Here is a 21728-nt window from a genome sequence, read left to right as displayed (position 1 = left end):
CTCTGGGATTTTTAACCAAAAGCAGCGGAGTTTCTAACAAGGCAATCTAGTTAATCAAACATTTAGGGCATTCTGGGTCCATTCTATCATTCCAACCATACTTCTCTCCCTTCCCCTTTTCTTCCACCTTTCCTCAACTCCACCCCCAGCCCCCTCCGTACTGAGCTTCACATCATTCATAAGAGGAGCAAGGCCTTTCCACAGCTCCCTGCCATTGCACATGACGTTGCCCTTGGCTAGAATGCTTTCAGCCTCCTCTGGACCTGCAAAATCCTCCTCATCCTTCCAGTTTCCACCCAGATATCACCTCCTCTTTCATGAAGCTTCCCTACTGTCACACACACAGCCTCAGTGTACCCACATCTCTTTGTTCATATCCTGCTGATAGCATTTAAGCACTCTGCCCTGTGTTTTGACCTTGGTCTCACTTCCTTTCTGTGACCACTTCAAGGGACAGACCATGTCTTCTTCACCTTTAAATCAGGAGTCCTTTATTCCTTCTACCTGGCTCTTAGTAGGGTAATTAAATGTTTTTTGCACAAACAAATAAAACTATACTCTTAGAGAATTAGCATCTTCTTCTCTAAAATATTTCTCTTTAGTCAACAAACCACTCTCCAAATGCTAGCTAGCTATCAACAGTAGACTGTGGTAGCCAGAGTGACAGAAAATACAACAGAAGCTCATCAATTAAATAAAAATCATATACCCTACCATAATAGAGTTGTTAGAATAAACGAGAATTAAATATAAAGAACCTAGTACAGAGGTGGAACCTGAGATGCCCAAATGCTGGATTAGGAGGCAGAATAGCTTAATGGTTAAGAGCTCAAATTCTGCAGCCTGACTCTCTGGGTTTGTTTACCAGATCTGTGACCATAGGTACATTACTTACCTAACCTCTAAGGGTCTCTGCTTCCTCAATGGTAAAGCGAGAGTAGTAACAGTAGCTACTTCATGGACTTGTTGCAAGAATTAAAAGAGTTTATAAATGTAAAACATTTAGCATAGTACCTGTCACCAACAAAGCAGGGGATCTCAAAAATTTGAACAAATTTGCCATTTCAGAAATAAACATTGAGTTTATCCTATGACCACTCCTGGATATACACCAAACAGAAAACAATGTTTACATCCAACGAAAAGCACGTACAAGGATGTAGTATATTCATATACTGCAATACCACACAATGAAAATGAACAAATCACTGCCCCACACACGGATGAATCTCACAGACAATGTTGAGCAAAAGACAAACACAAATGTATTCATACTATGTGATTCTATTTATAAGAAGTTCAAAAACAGGCAAAACTAATCTATGGTGCTAGAGGTTAGAATAATGATTAACTGTGGCAGGGTGGTATTGACTTCCCTGGGAGCCTTCCGAGGTGCTAGAAATTTTCTGTATCTTGATATAGTGTATTCCCATGTAAAATTAAGCTGTGCGCTTAAAAAGTGTGCATTTCTTATGTGTAAATTATACATCAGTAGGGACAAATCAATTTTTTTTTTTTTTTTTTTTTTTTGCAGTACGTGGGCCTCTCACTGTTGTGGCCTCTCCCGTTGCGGAGCACAGGCTCCGGACAGACGCGCAGGCTCAGCGGCCATGGCTCATGGGCCCAGCCGCTCCGCAGCATGTGGGATCTTCCTGGACCGAGGCACGAACCCGTGTCCCCTGCATCGGCAGGCGGACTCTCAACCACTGCACCACCAAGGAAGCCCCCAAATTAATTTTTTAATGAACAAATACTGAAGTAATCATCATAGGAAAAAGATGAATACTTTGTTGGGCATCTTACTCCTCACATTACACATTAGTGTTTATTAGTTTTCGTTTTGTTTTCTTTAATTACACGAGGCGGCCACCATAATGTCTCAGTGCTTAAAGCCTCTAAGACTCTTAATCTGTCCATGACAAAGCTTCACTAAGTAGTACATATTGTCATGACTATGTTTTTATTAGAAACAAAGACACTAAACTTGCCCTAGGGAGCTTGCAACTTACAAAGCTTTCATTTATTTTTGCAACAGGAATAATAATGTCGGCCCTCTCTATTCATATACTAGCTCACTATCCATTCGGTACATTTTACCGAACACCCAAGTATGCCAACAGTGAGCCTGGCATAACACATGCAGTGAATACATTGCCTCTGGCCAGATCTCTCTTTCCACATGATTGGTTTCCTCTAGTCATTCAGATCTCTGTTTAAATGTCCCCTCCACAGCAAGGCCTTCTCTGACCACAGCCTCCCACCATTCCCCACCACTGTCACTGGATTAGCAAATTACAAGGCCCTCACCTAAAACAAGTCCTTCTTAGAGAGTCCATCTCTTTAACAGCACTCAAGTTGATTTACTTCTCTCTAGCCTGTCTCCTGCCTTCACTCAGATTATCTTGCACCAGACTACTGCCAAAGGCTTTTCTCCTCTTCTCCCTGCTTCCGCTCTTCCCATTCCCTTAATATATTCCTCATACACTAGCCACAGTGATCTTCTAATAGAAAATCTGATTCTTTTCTCACTTTATTCTTTTTCCCAGGTCATTTCACTCCCCTCACCCACTTCCCCGCCTTCCCCCCCGCCACGATCTCATTTCGTCTTCAGCGAGACTCTTGCCTCACATGCGCTTCTCAGATGCTAAAACTAGTAGACAAAAGCTTAATGAAAAACAGAATAGTACATCGACTCAAAGTATCTCCTACAACTACAAAGGGAAAAAGGAAAATTTTACAATTGAGAAACCTGAGAGATACCACCTTAATCAATTAATCAGAATTATCATTAACAATGAGACAAATTGAATTATATGCCCCCTATATGCTTCAGTGAAAGGATTCAATATCACTTCTGCAGTTTTCCTGCCAAAAATGTATATCCTAAATCTGAATCAGAGTGAAGCATTCGACAAACCCAAGTTGAGGGATATTTAACAAAATAAACGGTCTGTACTCCTCAAAAATGTCAAAGTCGTGAAAGACAAAAAGACAAATGAACTATTCCAGATTAATGGAGACCAAAGAGACATAACAACTGAATACAGCATGTGATCCTAGATTGGATACTGGCCCAGAATTTTTTTTTTTTCATTTTATATAAAGGACATTATGGGACAACTGGCAAATTTTGCATAAGATCTGTACATTATAGTACTGAATTTGACAATTACATTGTGGTTATGTGAGAAAACGTCTTTTTTTTTTTTTTTTTTTACTAAATACATATTAGCAAATATATATTAGTCAGAGCTCTTCAGAGAAATAGAACAATAGGATATATATGGAGAGGGCAAGAGCAAACGAGAGAGAGAGAGAGAGAGAGAGAGAGAGAGAGAGAGAGAGAGAGAAAGAGAGAGAGATTTATTATAAGGAATTGGCTCACATGACAATGGATGCTGACAAGTCCCGAGATCTGCAGGGTGAGTCAGCAAGCTGGAAACACAGGAGAGCTGATGGTGTAATTCCAGTCCAAGTCTGAAGGCTTGAGATCCAAGAGAAGCAATGCTGTAGTTCCAGTCAAAGACTAACAGGCTGGAGACCCAGAAAGAGCCAGTGTTTCAGTTCAAGTCTGAAGGCAGGAAAGAAGCCAATGTCCCAGTTCAAAGGCAGTCAGGCGGGAAAGAACTCTCTTTTTCCAGGAGGGTTAGCCTTTTTGTTTTATTCAGGCCTTCAACTGATTGGATGAGACCCAGCCACAATAGGGAGGGCAATCTGCTTTACTCGGTCTACCAATTTTAATGTTAATCTCATCAAAAACACCCTTACAGAAACACCCAGAATAATGTTTGACCAAATATATGGGCACCCTGTGGCCCAGTCAAGTTGACACATAAAATTAACCATCACAGGTAGTTAGAGGTAAATGGACTTATGTCTGAAACTTACTCTCAAATGAGTCAGAAAAATAATTATATATGTGTAGTTAGATACATAAAAAGAAACAAAGCAAACATGATAACATGTCAATATTTGGATAATCTGGGTATCAGGGTGAGGGGTATGCAAGAATTATTTGTACTGTTTTTGTATTTCTATAACTCTGAAAGCACTTAAAAAAAGTTAAAAATAAAATACACACACATAGAACCATACATCCAACATGACATCTGTTCTTCGATATCATAAAGACACTTCAGGATCAAGTCCAAAACAGAACTGGGCACCTAGTCTTTCCCTTCCCCACCCTTCCAAACCTGTGCTTCTTCCAATATTCTGTATCTTAGGGAACAAATGCCATCCATCCAGATGCACAAACCTGATAGTTATCCTTCATACTTTCCCTCCCGTAACTAGCCCATTACCACATCCTGTGGGTTTTACCCTCCCAATGTATATCTTACAGCCACAATTTATTTCCATCTTCACCTGCATGACCACCAGCGTGGTCCAAGTCATCATCATCCCTCACCTAGACTGCTACACTAACCTCCCAACTGGTCTCCCTGCTTGCACTCTTACCTCCTCTACAGTTCTCCATACTGCAGCCAGGGATCTTTGCAAAATAAAAATTTAAAGATGGCTAAATTCAATGCATGATCCTTGATTGGCTTTCGAAAAATAAAAAATTATAAAGGCAGTAATGAGACACCTGGGGAAATTTGAATGTCAACTATATATTAATAACAGTATTGAACAAATATTAAACGTCTTAGGCGTGGTAATAGTATTACGCTTATGTAGGAAAATATCCTTGTCTTAGGAGATACACGTTTAAGTATATAGCAATGAAATGTAAAGATTTTCGCAACTCTCAAATGGTTCAGCAAAAATGATAACAATATTTTTTATTATATACACACATTCAAAGAGAGATTAGGGCTTCCCTGGTGGCGCAGTGGTTGAGAGTCCACCTGCCGGGGACTCACATGACATGGGGTCGTGCCCCGGTCCGGGAAGATCCCACGTGCCGCGGAGCGGCTGGGCCCATGAGCCATGGCCGCTGAGCCTGTGCGTCTGGGGCCTGTGCTCTGCAACGGGAGAGACCACAACAGTGAGAGGCCCGCGTACCGGAAAAAAAAAAAAAGGGAGATAAAAAGCAAATCTGGTAAAATGTTGTCAGTAAATATAGGTGAAGAATAAATGGGGTGCTCATTGTACTAACCTTGCAATTGACATTATGTTAAATTTTTTGAGTGTGATAGGGTATTGTAGTTATTTAAGAGAATATCCTTCTTCTTAGGAGATACATACTGGAGTACCTAAGGGTGAAATGTCATGCTGTCTGCAACTTATTTTCAAAAAAAGTATAGAAATACATTTTTAAAGTATATAAGTATACATAAAGTACTTAAACATAAAAGTATATATGTATAAGTATATAATATATATAAATGTAAAAAACAGTGAAAGGTAGAGGATGCTGTTTTGCGCTGTTCAACTTTTCTGCAGATTTGAAATTTTTCAAAATTAAAAGTTGGGGAAATACATATATGGAGAAATCGATAAAATATTAGGATACAAAATAAAATACTGGTTGAATTGACGAGTTACATATCATCTTGGAAAAATCTCATCCTGTTATATCCCCACTGAAAACCTTCCCTAGCTTCCTACTGCTCCTAGGATAAAAACAAAACTGCCTAACGAGGCCTTCTCCCCACAGGCCTATACATTCGCTCAGCTTCCCATCACCATCATCTCTGCCCCGTGGGCTCCAACTATATCTAACTACACCCAAAGGAACCACTCCCCCAAAGTTCTCTCTCCTCCTGGCCTTTGTGCGTGCAGCTACCACACTAGGAGGGGCTGAGAAAGGGATTTTTGTGCCTCTTGTAAACTGTTGCCTTAAGTTTTCTCTTCTCCCCCCAAGTCTGGACGACATGCCTCCTTAGCATCCTGCTCTTAGTCCCATCACAGCCCTTAGCACACAGTATTGCAACTGTCCACTCACTGGTCCATCTTCTCCAGTGTTCTGTAAACTGCCTGAGGACAGGGCCTGTCTTACCTCCCCAGCCTCCAGGACTGGTCTGGCACACAATAATTATGTATTCAATAAATGAAATGGACTTCCATTTTCTTGTATGTAAAATAAAGGTGTTGGGCTAGATAATCTACAAGATGTATTGTCAATAAAATGAATCGAATAATCTCAATATCAATTGCACAGAAGTTCCCGTTTTCTTTACAGTTCCTCAGGTTCAGAGCCTCCCACGACCTCACGAGTCGGGGGAAGTAGAGACTACAGTTCCCGAGAACCCTCAGGACACCACGTGGTGGCGGCCCGGTCTATCGCGTAGCGAGGACTCCATTTCCCAGCGTGCCTCAGGACGCGAAGTCTACGTTTCGCCCGGAACTTCAGGAGTCCGGCCCTGAATGGGAGCTGCGGTAGCGAAGACTGAGTGCAAGGTAGAAGGGGCCCAGCCTGGGGTTCAGAGGGGACACAGGGACATTGGCTCAACCAAAAGCCCGGAGTTGCACATACCCTACTCTTGCAACCTCCAGCTCATTCTTAGCGAATCCCCTTAGTAAGGAACGTGCCTCGCGCGCGGGCTCTCTCTAATCCACCGCCTCCCTTCAGCGGCTCGCGGCTGGAGGCCAGATTCCCCCACGTCACACAGAGGAAAGAGGCGGTGCCTCGCGTCTCACTGTCGCGTCTAGGCGGGCTCCCAGTGTGGACGTTGGCCGGGGGGCGGGGGCTGGGGTGGTTGAGAGACTGGTCTCTCACCAAGAGCGAGGCCCTGACCCTCACTGCTCCCGTCCTTGTCTCTGCCGTAGCTGATGCTGAGTGGGCAGCTGGTCGGAAGCCTGTTCTCCATGGCTGGCCGCGTCTGTGTGTCCCGGGGCGGCGCCAGATCAGGGGCCATCGGTCCCGTCGAGGCCGCCATTCGCACAAAGTTGGAGCAGGCGCTGAACCCCGAGGTCCTGGAGCTGCGTAATGAGAGCGGCGGCCACGCGGTCCCACCAGGCAGTGAAACCCATTTCCGCGTGGCCGTGGTGAGCTCTCGTTTCGAGGGACTGAGCCCCCTGCAACGGCATCGGCTGGTCCACGCGGCGCTGTCAGAAGAACTGGCTGGGCCGGTCCACGCCCTGGCCATACAAGCGCGGACCCCCGCCCAGTGGAGGGAGAACCCTCAACTGGACACGAGCCCCCCCTGCCTGGGCGGGAGCAAGAAAACTCGAGGAACTCCCTGAACCCTGAGAGAGAGGGAGGACCGGGATCGAAACGGGTTGGGTGAGAATAAACTACTGGGACCTTCTTCCCTTCAATACAGTCTGGTATTTGTAAGAGTTGAGGACCTGGGCCCCATTCAACCGGCATATACAGGTTCTCTGGAGACAGCAATTCATTTCACATCAAGGTCAACCTAAGGAAAGCAGACAATCACTCACTACTGCTCTTGCCCTGGACTATTAAGGAAAAGCTGCCCAGTTGTTTCGTGTTAAATTGTGACTTAAGGAACCACCAGACCTTATGAGTTGCAAGTAATCCTGTACATTAAAAGAGAAATTATCATATGAGGTGAATTGCTGTGTTGTTAAAGGCCTGTTGAACCAGTGCTACAGATGTTCTTGGGAGAAGAAAGATACTTGAGGCCTAGCATAGTCAGGAAGGGCTTCATTAAACCAGAAAGGAAAGGAAAGTTGTTGCAGGCAGGGGGAAGAACCCAAGCAAAGGCGTAGAAGCTGGACTGGGCAGAGAGTTATTGGACAAGACAGCAGTTACAGACACATTTGAACTTCAGACTTGGGGAATGTTTGGCTTTCTATCAACCTGTCCATTTCCAAAAGGATTTACATTTGTTCGTGAGAAAAAAAAACTTTAAAAAAAAAAAACCACTAAAGCAGTGAAAAGATTATAATCTGGGAAGTAAGTATAGAAGGGGGAGAAAACTTTACATAGCCCTTTTTCTTATGAGCCTTCCAAATGTCATAATTTTGAGGGAAGCTCAGGTAATGTCTAGATAAGCAGCTTTCTGATGATCTCAATATGGAGATGGAACTTAGGCAGTAAAGAGAAAGCTTGGTTAACATGTATCAACTGTTTCTGGCTAAAGAGTTTAGACTGCATCTGGTTGGGCAGTAGGGAGTCATTGAAGGGTGTTGAGGAAAGGATGCCAAAGAGCATTTTGGGGCAGATTGATCTGGCAGTGATGTGTAAGTGGGTTGGCATAGGAAATAGGAGGCACAGAGATTAACCAATGGTGCAGGCAGAACCCTGACCTAGAGGTCAGCTGTTGAAATGGAAAGGAAGGAGTTGATTTGAGAGTGACCATTTTTAAAAAGTCAGAAAACGGCTTGATTAGAACAGAAATGGACTAGAGTGAGAGGAGCGTCAATGGTAAACCTCAGGCAGTACTTTTCAGATTTCCTCACAGATAAAAATTCCCACGGGAGCTTGTTTAAAATGTGGATTCTAGGTCAACTCTCTTCCAAAAAGAGATTCTGATTCCACAAGTCAGGAATGGAATCTGGAATCTACATTTTTAAAAAACACACAAGGATTTGGAGGAAAGTTGGTTCTATTCTCAAGAAATATTACTCCAAGTTTTTGTTTATTTGTATTCATTTTTGGAGTTCTTAGATTTTTTAAATGTTTTTGTAAATATTATTTTATTATGGCAAAAACTCTTGAGATCTGTCCTCTTAACAATTTTTTTTAAGTGTACAATCAATACATTATCACTGACTATAGGTACAATGTCATACAGCAGATCTCTAGAGCTTAATCATCTTGCTTAACTGAAGTTTTATGCCTGTTGATTGGCAACTCCCCATTCCCTTCTCCCCCAGCCCCTAGTAACCAACATACCACTCTGATTCTATTTGACTATTTTAGATAAAGTGGAATCATGCATATTTGTCTTTCTGTGACTGGCTTATTTCACTTAGCATAATGTCCTCATGGTTTATCACAGCAGAATTTCCTTCTTTTTTAAGGCTGGCAAGTATTCCATTGTTATGTACATACTATATTTTCTTTATCCATTCATTTGTCAATGGACATTTAGGTTGTTTCCACACCTTAGCCATTGTGATATTCTGCAATGAACATGAGAGTGCTAATACCTCTCCAAGATCCTGATTTCAGTTCTTTTGGATAAATACCCAGAAGTGAGATCGCTGGATCATATGGTAGTTCTATTTTTAATTTTTTGAGGAACTTCCATATTTTCCAGAGTGGCTGTATCATTTTGAATTCCCACCAACAATGTACAGGGGTTCCAGTTTCTCCACATCTTTGCCAACACTTTATATAATAGCTATCCTGAGAGGTATGAGGTGGTATCTCATTATGGTTTTGATTTGCACTTCCCTGATGATTAGTGACATTGAGCATTTTTTTATATATACCTATTGGTCATTTTATGTCTTATTTGGGAAAATGGCTATTCGAGTCCTTAGCCCATTTTTTAATTAGGTTATTAGTTTTTTTGCTATTGAGTTGTAGGACATTACCCCAAGTTTTCAAAACTAGGAGACTGAGGGGGTGCTCCATCTGTAGAAGTGGAAAGGTCAGGATAGAGAGGCCAACTCAGGAAGTAAATGTGATGCATCATGTTACTCTGGCCTTCAGTTTAGAGAGAGAGGAGTTGTTTTTCCATCTCACGTCTTCCCCTCCCAGGACTGTCTCAGAGTTGGACGTAGGTGGAGGCAAAGAAGCAGACATAGATTTTAAGGATTTGTTTCCTTTTTATTTTTCATCAATATTTTCATTTTTTACATCAACAGAGTTGGGTTTAGGGTTCCCCAGGAAAGTAAGGGAGATGGATGGGTCCCTCCAGGGGGTTGCAGGGGAGAGGGCTGCATCCAGCAAGTGAAGGGTGAGGGAAGAGGGCACACACTCGTACACTGGGCACTGGAGAAGGCAGTCCTTTGAGCACAGACATCAAAGAGTTAAACAGTCACCACCTGGTTCATTGTTACAAAATGGGAGTGACCATAGGGTGGGGGGCACCAGACGCGGCATGAGGAGGGTGAATTTGGATTTTCTTTTTTTATTGTTGTTTTCACTTTTTTCCTTTTAACTTTTTTTTAACATTTACAAACAGCTAAAAACTACGACACATCACAGCTACAGTGGGGGAAAGGGGGCACCAAAGAAAGCAGCCACACAGAGTAGGGTGGGGCAGGGGCAGCTTAGCCTACAGGGGCTGTCCTGTGGAAAGGGTGAGATGAGGAGACTGAGGCTTCTGGTCCCTGCATTAGGAGTCCCTGGCTTACTGCCTAACCTCTTCCCACTTTACAGGAGTTGCTGGGAAGGCCCCAGTTCCTGCCCCGCCCCAGCTCCTTGTGCTTTTGATCTGCTGGTTGGACCATATGACTGGTTTCTTTCCCTCCACTGCTCCCCTGCCTGTGAGGGGACAGGTTGGAGGTGGGAGGGCTTCTGTGCTGTGCCTGTCTGTGCTATAGTGGGTAGAGCCTCTCATTCCAGAGGAGGCCTGTGCTTCTTGAGAGGAGGGGAGGAGATGGACCTTGTCAGGTGCCCTCAGCTCTCCCTAGACTGTGGGATTCTTATCCCAGCCTGGCCTAGGGCTCCTCCCACCCAGGCCCGGCACAGAAACAAGATTAGGGGAGGTACTGGGGGAGGCAGGGTTGTGTGTGTGTCCACTGAAGTTACCCTTGGCTTGTATCTGAGGACAGCATAACGACACCCCCACCTCACAGCACGCACACACACATAAATGTACACAAGCACTCACACACACAGTCCTGCTGAGCTGCCTCAGAACTTAATATATAAATAAATAAGAATCAGAAAGCTAATTTCATAAAATTCAGGCTTCTTACTTGTAGCCCAAATTGAGAAGGAAATGGAGGCTAGGGGGCTGAGGTTTATTGCTACTCCCCCAGCATCCAACAGGAGGCGTGAGAGGGCACTTTACGGGCTTACTACTCTAAGATTCTTTTGGTCCGTGGTCTACACTAGGCCCCTGCCGCCGGCATAGCCACACGCCTGTGCTTTCACCAGGGCCCAGGCAGAGGGAATGAGGGGGAAGGCAGGAAGCCTGTTCTAGAGTCCCAGGCGCCAGGAAGAGCAAGGGCCTCTCTCCAACACTGGGGAGAAGTGTGGGGCCAAGCCTTCTCTTGGGCAAAATCACGGGTGGGAGGAGGTGGGGGACAGGGCTGCACCCCAAACCTGGGATGGAGGAGCCTTCCCTGTAGTCCCTGCCCACGGGGTCACGCACGTGCACACACATACACACGAATACACGGCTAAGACACCAAACAGGAGCGGGGAATGAGGGCTCTTTGTGGCCAGGATGGCAGGGCAGGGAAGGGGAAGAAGGAATTGTTGGTCTCACAGTGTGCCTGCCACCCCCGAAGCCCCAGAGACTCTCACTGCAGCACCTGCCCCCGCGTCTCGGGCAGCTTCAGGGCCAGAGAACTACCAAGGGCAAGAGCAGCTGAGGCAAAGAGGATGGGGGCGGCCTTGGTGATTCCCACAAAGGATGTGAAGATGCTGATCCCCAGCACAGCTGCCAGCTTACACAGAGCATTCAGGAAGCCGAAGGCTGTGGTCCTGCTCAGGAGTCCCCCAGCGCAGCACGCAGGATGCAGGGGCCCGGCCCAGGAGGGAGACAAAGGGAAGAGGCATGGGAGGGTTTGTGGGGGAAGGGTGGGTAGGTGGGAAAGTGAAGGAGAGACGGCAGGCAGTGTCCAAGAGGAAGAGGAAAGATGGAGAGATTAGAGAGGTGAGGGATGCACATCAGGGAATACAGATAAATTGGGAGGCAAGGGGGAAAGGACACCAAAAAATTAAGTTAAGACTTCAAGGAGTGAATATAAAAGCTACCAACTTGTAGAGGAGAAACTCAAGGGGAATATGTACCCTTTTACCCCTAAAGATGCCTTTCCCATCAGCCCCCTTCCTCACCCCTTTTCTGTCCTGTCCTGTGAGCACTAAACCTGCTGCCCTGCCCCTACCACACTCCAACTACCTCTTGTCCGAGGGGTAGAGTTCAACAGTCAACACGTCCAGCGCGTTCCAGGATGCAATGCTGACCCCCCCAAAAAGGCAGAGCAGAGCAATCATGGCTGACTCGCTGTTCCCAAAAGACAGGAAGAAGCAGGAGACACAGGACATCACGCTGGAGCCAGCTAGAGCCGGGGAAGGAGAAAGCAGCATGAGCCTGGCCACAGCCCACACTGTCCTGTCGACCAGCGTTGAGCACAGCCCAGGATGAGACTCTCTTTTTGCCAAGGTACCCAAAAGAAAGGCTTTCCACTCATCCCCAACCTCCCTTAAAATTGTCTTATTAACAATTCAGTACCAACCATTTCTTCAGTGCAGGCTATGGGCCAAGCAACTTGATGGTTTACACGCATTGCTAATAAGGCAACCTCATGAGACAGGTACTATCATCACCGCCATGTTGCAGATGAGACAGCTGGGCTCATAGAGGTAAAGTGACTTGCCCAAGGTGGAGCTGAGATTCAAAACAGATGACCTCAAAGCCTGTGCCCTGAACTTGCTATTCTGCCTACCTCCTACCCCCAGAAGAGCTTCCCCACCAGACCCCTCCCTGTCCTGCAGCCACCCCCAAGCAGAAGACGTGAGAGACAGAACCTTCTATCTTAGCTTCTGGCTAAGCTTTCCACAGACTAAGCTGAGAAGCCCAGTGACAGCCTTCCCCTTCCCCCAGCCCCCTAAACAGTTCCGACACACCACCAGCCAGCCTCCCCGCCTTACCAAGCATCCGGAGCCTGCCAATCTTGTCCATGAGCAGGGCAGACACAATGTTCCCAGGAAGCACAGCCAGCGTCCCCAAGAAGCTGACGAAATACACCATGTAGGCGCCTTCACCTGTCCCTGTCACGTCCAGTGGGCAGCCCTCCTTGTTGTGCAGGAATGTGCTGTTCACCAGACGGCTGTTCACAAACTTGTACTCAAACAAGTCTGGGGGCAAAGGCCAAGACAGACAGGGCAGATGTGAGAGGGAGGCTGCTACTGCTTATGCCCAGGGCTCTGCCTTTGAGGGGTTTAGCTGGGATGGCTCTCAGAATCATTCAGGACACTCATGGCAAAGCATCAGATAACATCACCATATGAACTAGAACTCTTTACAGCACAAAATGACCATAGTCTACCAAATGAAACAGTGTGGCTGGCTGTTTCCCAGTTTTCTCATTAACAGTGTCTGCTTCTTTCCCATTCATTCTTTTTGTCTGCTCTAGCTGACTACAAGCAGTAGCAGTGCCATGAATTTAGGATAAATTAATGAGCAAAATATTAAAAATCATTAAAAATCCTATCTATTATTTTTTCCTGCAAGGTGGAAAAACTCACCCAGTACTCCATTTAGAGGTGGGAAACCTCAGTCTAGCTCACAAAACCAGCCTTTCATGTGCATACAGTTTGAGAATCACTATTAAAGAAATGGATTAAGGCACTGACTCCCTTTTCTCCACCAAATATCCCTTTTATTGTTTTTCTGTTTCCCAACGACACTGTTTTGAATGATTTTTGCCCTCTTCAAAAATGCATTAATATCACCACACTGAGCTGTTTCAATTCTAGCCAAAGGCAAAGAAACCTGCTGTTTTTGTCAGATGTTCTATTTATCACAGAAAAATGTTCAATTTCCATTAGATTTTTGTAATTATTGGTAGTAGCTAATAGGCCCCCATACCACCTCCAAGGCTCCAGAGAGCTCAGCTTGAGAACAGTGAGTTAGGAAATGAAGAAGGCTCCTTTTCCCTGGCGCAAGATCCACCCAACCCTTTAGTCTGTCAGCCACTAGCCACCCCACCTTACCAGTGTTATAGAACACGGTGTTGATGAACGTGCAGTTGCGGAAGAAAGTGTTGCTGGATGTGACATCCTCAAAATAACACTCCTCAAATAGGGAGTCCTCAAAGGACACTGACTTCAGACGCAGCCCAATAAACCTGTAAGGCCAGGATGATGAGAGCCACTTTCCCCTCATCCTTAAACCCTCCTCCAAGACTCAGTTCCTTAGTGAAGTAACAGGAAGCTGCAGCGCTGAGGAGAACCACGGCTCCTTGCCCCCAAACACCTTGTCTCCAAATCCCCAGACTCACAAAGGAGGCAAAGGGTAGAAGGGGTGGAAGGAGTGAAGTGCAGAGGTCCCCACATACTTGTCATTGAAGTACTGTCCCCCTCGGTGGATCTGATTCTCCAGGGTGAAGTTAAAAGTCACATGCTCTACACGTTCCCCAGGGAACACTTTGGTGCGAGCTGCATAGTCCACTGCTTGGAGATGGCGGATCATGTCGGGAAACCAGACAGTCAGGCCATAGTAGCTGAAGAGTCAAGGGCAATGGAATCAGACAGGGCTCCAGCATCAGGGCCACGCAGTCCAGAAGGAGGGCGAAATAGAGGAGTCAGCTCATGTTAGGACCTTGCTCACCTCCCCAGCCTCATCTCCTACCTCATCTCATCTTTCACCAATTGCTGTGGTTCTGGGGGACTTCAGGTTCTTCTAACCCTCCCACCATATTATTTCTTACCTCCCAGGCATTTGCTCTTCCTTCTGTTTAAAACAGTCTCCCCATCCCACCCTCAGCCTATCTAACTCCTATTCATCCTTTAGGACTTAGATCCCCTCCCCAGCCCACCCCAGATCTGGGCTGGAAAGCCTGCTCATGTGTTCCAGAAGCACTTCCCCCACCGTGGCACCCATCACACTGCTTTACAGCTAGTTTTCTCTAGCTCCTGGACCAAAATGTAAACTCCATGAGGACTGGGACCACATCTATTCCATCGCATCAGAGTACCTGGCACAGAACAGAAATTAATACTGTTCAGCCTGTAATATAAGTTTGTTGGATTAATGAGTGAAGTATAGGGTGGAGGATAAGAGGGGCTCTGAAAAGCACCTTCCTCATTATTCATCCCCTTCACTTCCATTTTCTCCACCTCCCTCCCAACCCACAAACCATCACATCCCCCACATACCACCCGTCCCACCCACCTCCTCACCTGAACGACATGGTGAACCACACACCCATCATCATCAGAGTGATGCGGCGATATTCTGGACCAAAACAGGAGAGGAAATTCCCCCAAACCTAGGTGGAACAGGACAAAGCCAGACAGTGGCTGCCAGCCAGTAGTTTTAGCACCTAAAGATCCCCATTCTTCTGCCCTACCACCTCCCTTCAGTTCACGCATCACCCCCACACCCAGGCTCAAGCTCCGCCTTCCTCTCCATCTCTCCCACTTCCTTCTTTCTCTCCACCATCCCATACCCCATTACCTGCCCTCCCAGGCTCAAGGCCCGGACCCCCCAGCGCTGGTACCAGGTCCCTGTGTCTGACTGAATCTCAATCAACTCATCCTCCTGATGAATTGTCTTAATGTGGGTTACCTAGGGTCAAGAGAAGGAGCGAGCAGTCACACAGTCTGTACTTTCCACCCCTTCCAGGTACCTCAGTTTCTCCCGCAGTAGCAAAATGGGAGGCAGGAGGTGGACATGATACCCTGAGGGATCTCGCTGAGGGAGAGTGTGGCCAGAGCTGCCTAGGAAGGTGGGTGGGGACTGCGGGAGGTATCCAAAGAGGGGCCAGGTGGGGGCTTGGAGGACTGAGGGGGAGGACTGTGGCTTACTGAGAAGACTCGCTCAGGATGCCCCTTGGCTCGCATGTTGGTGTCATGGACCTGCTTCAGTACCATCCAGGCCTCATCATGTTTCCCGTTCTAGAGCCACAGACACAATCCCCACATCCAGGTTAGCCCCTCCCTGACCCAGGGTTATAGACCCCCTCCCTCAACCTGGCTTATGGAATCACAGGACACAAAAAGGCTCCTACCCCCAACCCCTATGTGCCCCTATGTGACCTATGGGCACATCCATCATCCACTCTGAAAGAGCCCAAGCGGGAGTACAGCAAGATATCATCAGACTTGGGTAAGAGTGGGGGAATCCAGGGTCCTAACCCAGGTCTTAGGGAATCCCCTGGTCCAATGGAAAGAGAAAACTGAAAACAAGGGAAATGATGATGGTGGGCAAGCATGTAGTCAGAGAAGGGGCAGCATCCTAACCCTGCTGGATCAAGATAAAGTTGGAGGGGGAAGGAGTAGGCAGTAGATCCTCTTTTGAACTGTAAAGTCAGGGCCAGGGCCAGGACCTCTGCCTGCAAAATCTTAAGCCACCCATGGTTGAGCAGGTCCCATGGTTTCTCCACCCACAGAACTCCTCTGGAAACACATTCTAAGACAAAGGAAGCAAGATAAAGTCCCCCAGACCTTGGACCCTGTGAGGAAGGAAAGCAGCCACATAGGACCAAACCAAACCCACAGTGGGTGTTTGAATACAGGAGCCCCTGCTGCCCTTCCCCCAGGCCAGCCCCCGCCGCATTCACCTCCAGGAAGAAACGGGGGCTCTCTGGCTGTGTGGTCAGAGCCCCAATGGCAAACACAGAAGGAAAGGCGCAGACGAGGACAAAGACCCTCCAGCTGTGGAACTGGTAAGCGGACCCCATCTGAAAGCTCCACCCTGGCAGGGACAGAGTCACAGCATCAGCAGAGAGGCCAGAGGCTAGAAGGTCCTACCACAGGGAGCACAGGAGAGGAGGGAGTCTGGGGTGCATCTTCTGGGGGCTGCTCACCGTAGTGGGGGATGATGGCCCAAGCCATAGCAGCTGCGTACACTCCACCAATCATCCAAAACATGCAGAGCCAGCTCAAATGCTCCCCACGTTTCTCCTGGGCCAGAAACTCCGAAAAATAGGAGAAGACGATGGGGATGGACCCTCCAATCCTGGAGGGCATTGCAAGAATCCAGCATTGGAAAATGGCCATATTCTTGATCCCCTCCCTGCCCCACTGCTCTGGATCCCCAAGTCCCTTTCATCTTCCGGACCTTTTAAAGAGACTCTTTCTCACACGTGCCCTATAAGCTCCCTCACCACCAGCCATCAAGCACTCATCCTTGGGAATCTGGAAAACAGGCAGGCAGGTCTCGGGGAATGGGAAGGAACAAACATTGAATGTTGAAGATGACTACAGAGTTGGAAGGGAGGGAATATAATTACAGAAAAGAAGGGAAATCCCCAAAGGAAAAAGAGCAAAGAGGCAACTGAGGGCACATATATGGGAGCAGGCCAGAAGAGAGCTTGGAGACAATGCAGAGAGTACATGCAGGTGGCTGAGGAAGTGTAGGAGTTGGGTGGGTCAGGACTTCAGAGTTCTGGCAGGTGGGGGTATTGACAAGGTCTGTTACTGAATGTAGGAAATATTTAGACTCTGGGAAGGGGATAACTCAAGGGTCTACAGGTACCCAGGGGTGAAGCTGAGACCCACTAGGCCTCTTCATGGAGCCAGGCTCAGAATGGAACTAAAGCATAGGGTGGAAGACTCAGGAGTGAACCACACATGGAATGGCATTCTGGACAGGCAGTAGACAGGTCCTGGACAGGGAGAAGCTGGCCTGAAGATGGTGGGAAGAGGAAGGAATTCATTCATTCAACTCACACATATTTGAGGTGCATCTGGTGTGCCTGGCACTGTGCTGGGCCCTAGAGATACAATAGTGACCAAGACCCAGCCCTGCTCTCCAGGGGCTTAGGAAGTGGACACTCACCCGACGCCAGAAAGGAGGCGGCAGAAAAGGAAAGTGCCATAACCCTGGACGAAAGATGAGAAAAAGGCGAAGACGCTGTTGACTGAGAGCGATATGAGCAGACATTGTCTTCGACCCAGCCGATCAGCCAGCCCTCCCCAGAGGAAGGCTCCCACCATCATGCCCAGGTAGACAATGAGGCCTGGAAGGAGGAAAACAGGGGCAGAAGGGGTATGAGCAGACACATTTCAATTCTTCCACTTGCCAAATATTTAAATGAGCTGAAACTGCAGGAGCATGGATGGAGGATCTGAAGGACCTCTAGAAGCTAAGTCTACCCAGAGATGAGAGCAAGTGAGAGAAGATGAATTATGTGAGCAAAAATGGAAGGCCATCTCTGCAGGCCAGGGGTTCAAAGGCAGGGATGCAGGTATGGGAGATCCCTAGAATTCTCCTCTTTCTTTCCCTCATTCCTTCTTGCTCGCTCTTACTTCTCACTCTCTTGCTGTCACGCACACACATGTACACGCACACACATACATGACACCCCCATCTCTGGCTTGCCTGGAATGAGGAATGGATCTGCCTAGATTCTCAGACCCTCCCAGGGTCCCCTCTATTCTCTCTGCCGTGATGCCCTCAAAGCAGCAAGAGGTGTCTCTTATGTTTCCTGGGAAAGAAGCTCCATTGCTTCAATCTTCCCAGGAAATCCCATGCACAAAATCCATCCTTTACTCTTTCCAGCTCCAATACTTCTGGTCCTAAAACTCTCCTGTTTCTTACTTCCTTCATAAAATCAGAGTTGGAATTGATCTTAAAAGTCATCTACTCCAAACTCTACATTTTACCCAGGCCCAAGCCAAGCCCCAGGGAGAAGGGAACTGCCCAAGATCTCGTGGCAACTTGGCGACAGAGCAAGACCTGATCCCTTCTGAGTGAATCTAGGGGACTTCCTCCCTCTGGGTCCCCATCAGGAAGGGCCATTAAAGACCAATCGCTGGCCCCTGAACACTCCCAAGGCTAACCAAGAGCAAGTGTGACCAGCTTCTCTGGCTGAAGGCCGAGGATTCTTCCCCTCCCCCGACCACCCCAAACTGACTCTCCTCATGTAAACCAAGGAATTTGGATACTGACTTCTTGTTCCCCCCCAAAGGGGAATGGATCAGGATAACAAGAGGGAAGGCTCTGAAGAAACATTAAATGGGGGCCCATCCCACCATGGCCACCTCCTGCAGAAGTAAGCAGACCACCACCCAACCACTGGCCCAAGCCCCAGCCCAGCTGCCCTCCCTCAGGCCTCTCTTGCATAAGCAACCTCACCATGACCCAACCCCCAGAGGAGGGGGTGGGGGTGGAGAGTTTGCAGAGGAACCCTGAACCCTCTGGGGACATCTTGGGAGCAGGGTCCTTGGGAGCCCAGTGGTGAGGACAGGAGCAGTTCTCAGGAACAGGAGTGTTTCCAGAGTTTGGGGCAGGACGGGGCTAGAGTGCTGGTTGAGAATCTTACCCAGCATGCCTTTGTTGGAGTCAGACAGGCACATGTCTTTCTCAGCACTGGGCAGCACGAAGCCCACCACAAAGACCTCGACACCATCAGCCATCAGCGCCAGACCAAGCACGAAATACAGTGTCCACTGGAAGCGGCCATGGCCACACTCCCGTAGGATGGCTTCATACTGCTGGGCCAGTTCTTCCCGTTCTTTCCGCCGCTGTGCCTCTCCCCGGCCCCCACGGGGGCCCTCCCCATCACCCATGCCCCCCCCCACTCCAGCCAGGGGTGCCCCATCTGCCATCCGCTCGCCTTTGCCCCCAGACTCTGCACGGGGGATGCCCTGATATTCCCCCTCATAGATCTCATCATCCTCGTCATGGCCCTCAGTGGCATCACTAGATGCGCCACCTTCCTCCTCATCCTGGGCCCCTTCCCCGCGGTAATAGCCGTCGGCAGTGGCAGGGAAGTCATCATCATCGTCCTCCTCCTCAAAGCGGGAGTAGGATCTCCGGGAATATTCATCCTGGACTCTGTCCAAGCCCTTCACCACCTTCTTGGCTGCGTGCTTCTTGACTTCCTTGGCAATGTCTTTGGCCCCACGGATGAAAGCTGCCCGGTCTCTGAAACCCTCTTCCATGACGGGGCTTTGGGAATACCAGATTTCCTACACTCCTTATTCAGATTTTGCTCAAGGACTTGTGGAGTCAGAAAGACCCTGTCCCCCTGTTACTTAGATGAAGTGTGTTCGAGTATCTCTGGGCACAGAATAGGAGAATATAGGGCTTGGCCAGTGTGTGTTTAGGAGGGGAAAGGAGGGAGAGGAGCTTTGGCCCACACCCACTTCAGTTGGGTGCACTGGGAAGGGAGAAGGGGAGAGGGGGAACAGGAAGGGGAGGGGGAGCCAGGTTGCGGAGGCTAAGCTGGGGAGCCAGGATAACTCAGAAAAGGCTGCTACTTCTCTTCCAGGAGCTTCTGGAGATCTAGAAAAAAATAAGAGGGAGAAAAAGGAGGTTGTGAGGCGTAAGACACTGAAGAAGGCCAACAAAGAGCTCCTGCTGACACAGAGCCCCACCTGGGCCATGTGTTACAGAGATGGTCTCCTTGCCTCAAGTCCCACTCGGTAAAAAGAGATGACTACCTGGGCCTACTACGGGCCATTCAGTATAAGCCCCCTTACTTTGACCTTGGAGACTAGACCCACGGGATTTGCTCCAAAGTTACAGTCATCGACCCAGAACCCGTCTCACGACCCCCTGCCCCACATCAAGATCAGACCTTTTGCTTTACCACGCACCTGCCAAGAACACCAGAGGAAATAGAGAAACCAGAACTCCCTACTCCAGTCTGGTCTGGGTTTCTTACTGGGGGTGGAGCTTGGGGAGAAGGTAGAGAAGGAGCACTGAGTCCTCCAACCTGTTGCCTTCAGCCCACGGATGGCATCTGAAGGTGGGGCTTCCACAGTCCTTCCCTCAGGTTTCATGTTTATAGGCCTCACAGGGAGGGGTCTTCTCCCAACATAGCTCAGTGGGTGAAAGCTCAGCTTCCAGAGTCAGACACACTTGGGTTTGACTTCCTGCTTCAGCACTTACTAGCTAAGTGACCATGGGCATGTCTCTGAACCTCCAAACCTTAGTTACCTCTTATTTAAGCAGGGAAAAGTAAGGATTAAATGACATAATGTGTGTAAGCTCTTTACCATAATACCTGGCACGTAAAAATTGATGAATAAATATTAGTTATTACTCTTCACAGTGATAATAATGTACGGAGATGCCCTCTACTCCTTCACAAGATGCCAGAACAAAAGCCCTGTGGGTGCTCTTTAGGGTGAGCAACAGAAAGGGATACTGGCAAGGAGAAAGCTGGTTCAGTGCAAAGCACATGACAGTTACACGACATAAGTTGAAATCCCAGCTCTGCCATTTACTAACTGATCTTGAGAAGGTCACTTAACATCTCCAAGCCTCAGAGTCCTTATATTTAAATTGGGGATAACAATCTCTATTTCTCCAAGTTGATGTGAGAATTTAATCTCACAACAGACATTCTATTAGTTTCCTTCCTTCCTATTAGATTGAAAAATGTGAAAGAAGCAGCAAGCAGCAAGGGCAAAGCAGGGGAGTCATACTTGGATGCTACTGTATCCTCCCAAAACAGAGTCCCAAGACCCCTCTGTCTGTGTGCAAATGAATTCCAGCAGCTGGACCCACACTGTCTCCCTCCAGACAAACAATGGAAGACTCACAAAAAGGGAGATCCGGAACCTAAGGTCATGGAAAAAAAGGCAGATCAAAATCTAAGAAAGAGGTGATGACTGGCTATTGCCACCTTCCTTCAGGATGTCATAAATAGGCCCCCCTTTCACTAGTGGGGGTGGGAGTGGAAATGACTGATCAAACACATACATTTCCAACATGGGGGTCTAAGGTCTATAGTTGCACCTCATTCCCCTATGGCCTCCCTTCCTAATCCCCCTTAATCCTTTCTGCTCCTCCTCCAGGAGTCAAGGAAAAGGGAGTCCATAAATACCGCATTGCGTAGGAGGCTGATGTAGAAGGAAGGGGGCCTTGGACCTCCCCACCATAAAAGTCACCCTCCAGAGGCAGGCATAGGAGAACCCCCTCTTCCTTCATAGAAGCAGAGGAAGCAGGACTAGATTCTGATCAGAGATCATTCCCCTAAAAACATCCTGCCTCCTTCTGCTCCCACCCATCCAGGGCCCTCATTAAATAACACACACACACACACACACACACACACACACGAGA

At 47.7% G+C, this 21728-nt stretch overlaps 2 protein-coding genes across 2 annotated transcripts; one reads left to right on the top strand and one right to left on the bottom strand.

Annotated features, from left to right (window-relative positions):
• The first annotated feature begins 6251 nt into the window (after window positions 1-6251).
• BOLA1 (bolA family member 1) lies at window positions 6252-8726 on the top strand. Its single transcript, XM_082677607.1, has 2 exons — window positions 6252-6348; window positions 6718-8726. The coding sequence occupies exons 1-2, from the start codon at window positions 6316-6318 to the stop codon at window positions 7132-7134; spliced, it is 450 nt and encodes a 149-aa protein (XP_082533733.1). The 5' UTR covers window positions 6252-6315; the 3' UTR covers window positions 7135-8726.
• A 2554-nt stretch (window positions 8727-11280) lies between these two features.
• On the bottom strand, window positions 11281-19597 carry SV2A (synaptic vesicle glycoprotein 2A; the record flags this gene model as incomplete). The annotated part of the gene is made up of 12 exons (XM_082672984.1): window positions 11281-11464; window positions 11883-12042; window positions 12635-12841; window positions 13700-13833; window positions 14044-14208; window positions 14888-14976; window positions 15165-15275; window positions 15515-15604; window positions 16270-16403; window positions 16516-16667; window positions 17490-17670; window positions 18976-19597. The coding sequence occupies 12 exons, from the start codon at window positions 19595-19597 to the stop codon at window positions 11281-11283; spliced, it is 2229 nt and encodes a 742-aa protein (XP_082529110.1).
• Between the last annotated feature and the right edge of the window lie 2131 nt (window positions 19598-21728).

Source organism: Grampus griseus (assembly GCF_964374135.1).
Source record: "Grampus griseus genome assembly, chromosome: 1".
Classification (NCBI taxonomy): Eukaryota; Metazoa; Chordata; class Mammalia; order Artiodactyla; family Delphinidae; genus Grampus; species Grampus griseus.
Note: the sequence above shows the minus strand (reverse complement) of the source record. Positions and strands in the feature narration are given on the sequence as shown.

Excerpts from the sequence above, each read along its gene's own strand:
- BOLA1 (XM_082677607.1), top strand. The coding sequence starts at position 6,316 with ATGGGAGCTGCGGTAGCGAAGACTGAGTGCAAG. Across the intron at positions 6,349-6,717 it reads TAGCGAAGACTGAGTGCAAG|CTGATGCTGAGTGGGCAGCT; the intron begins GTAGAAGGGGCC and ends TCTCTGCCGTAG.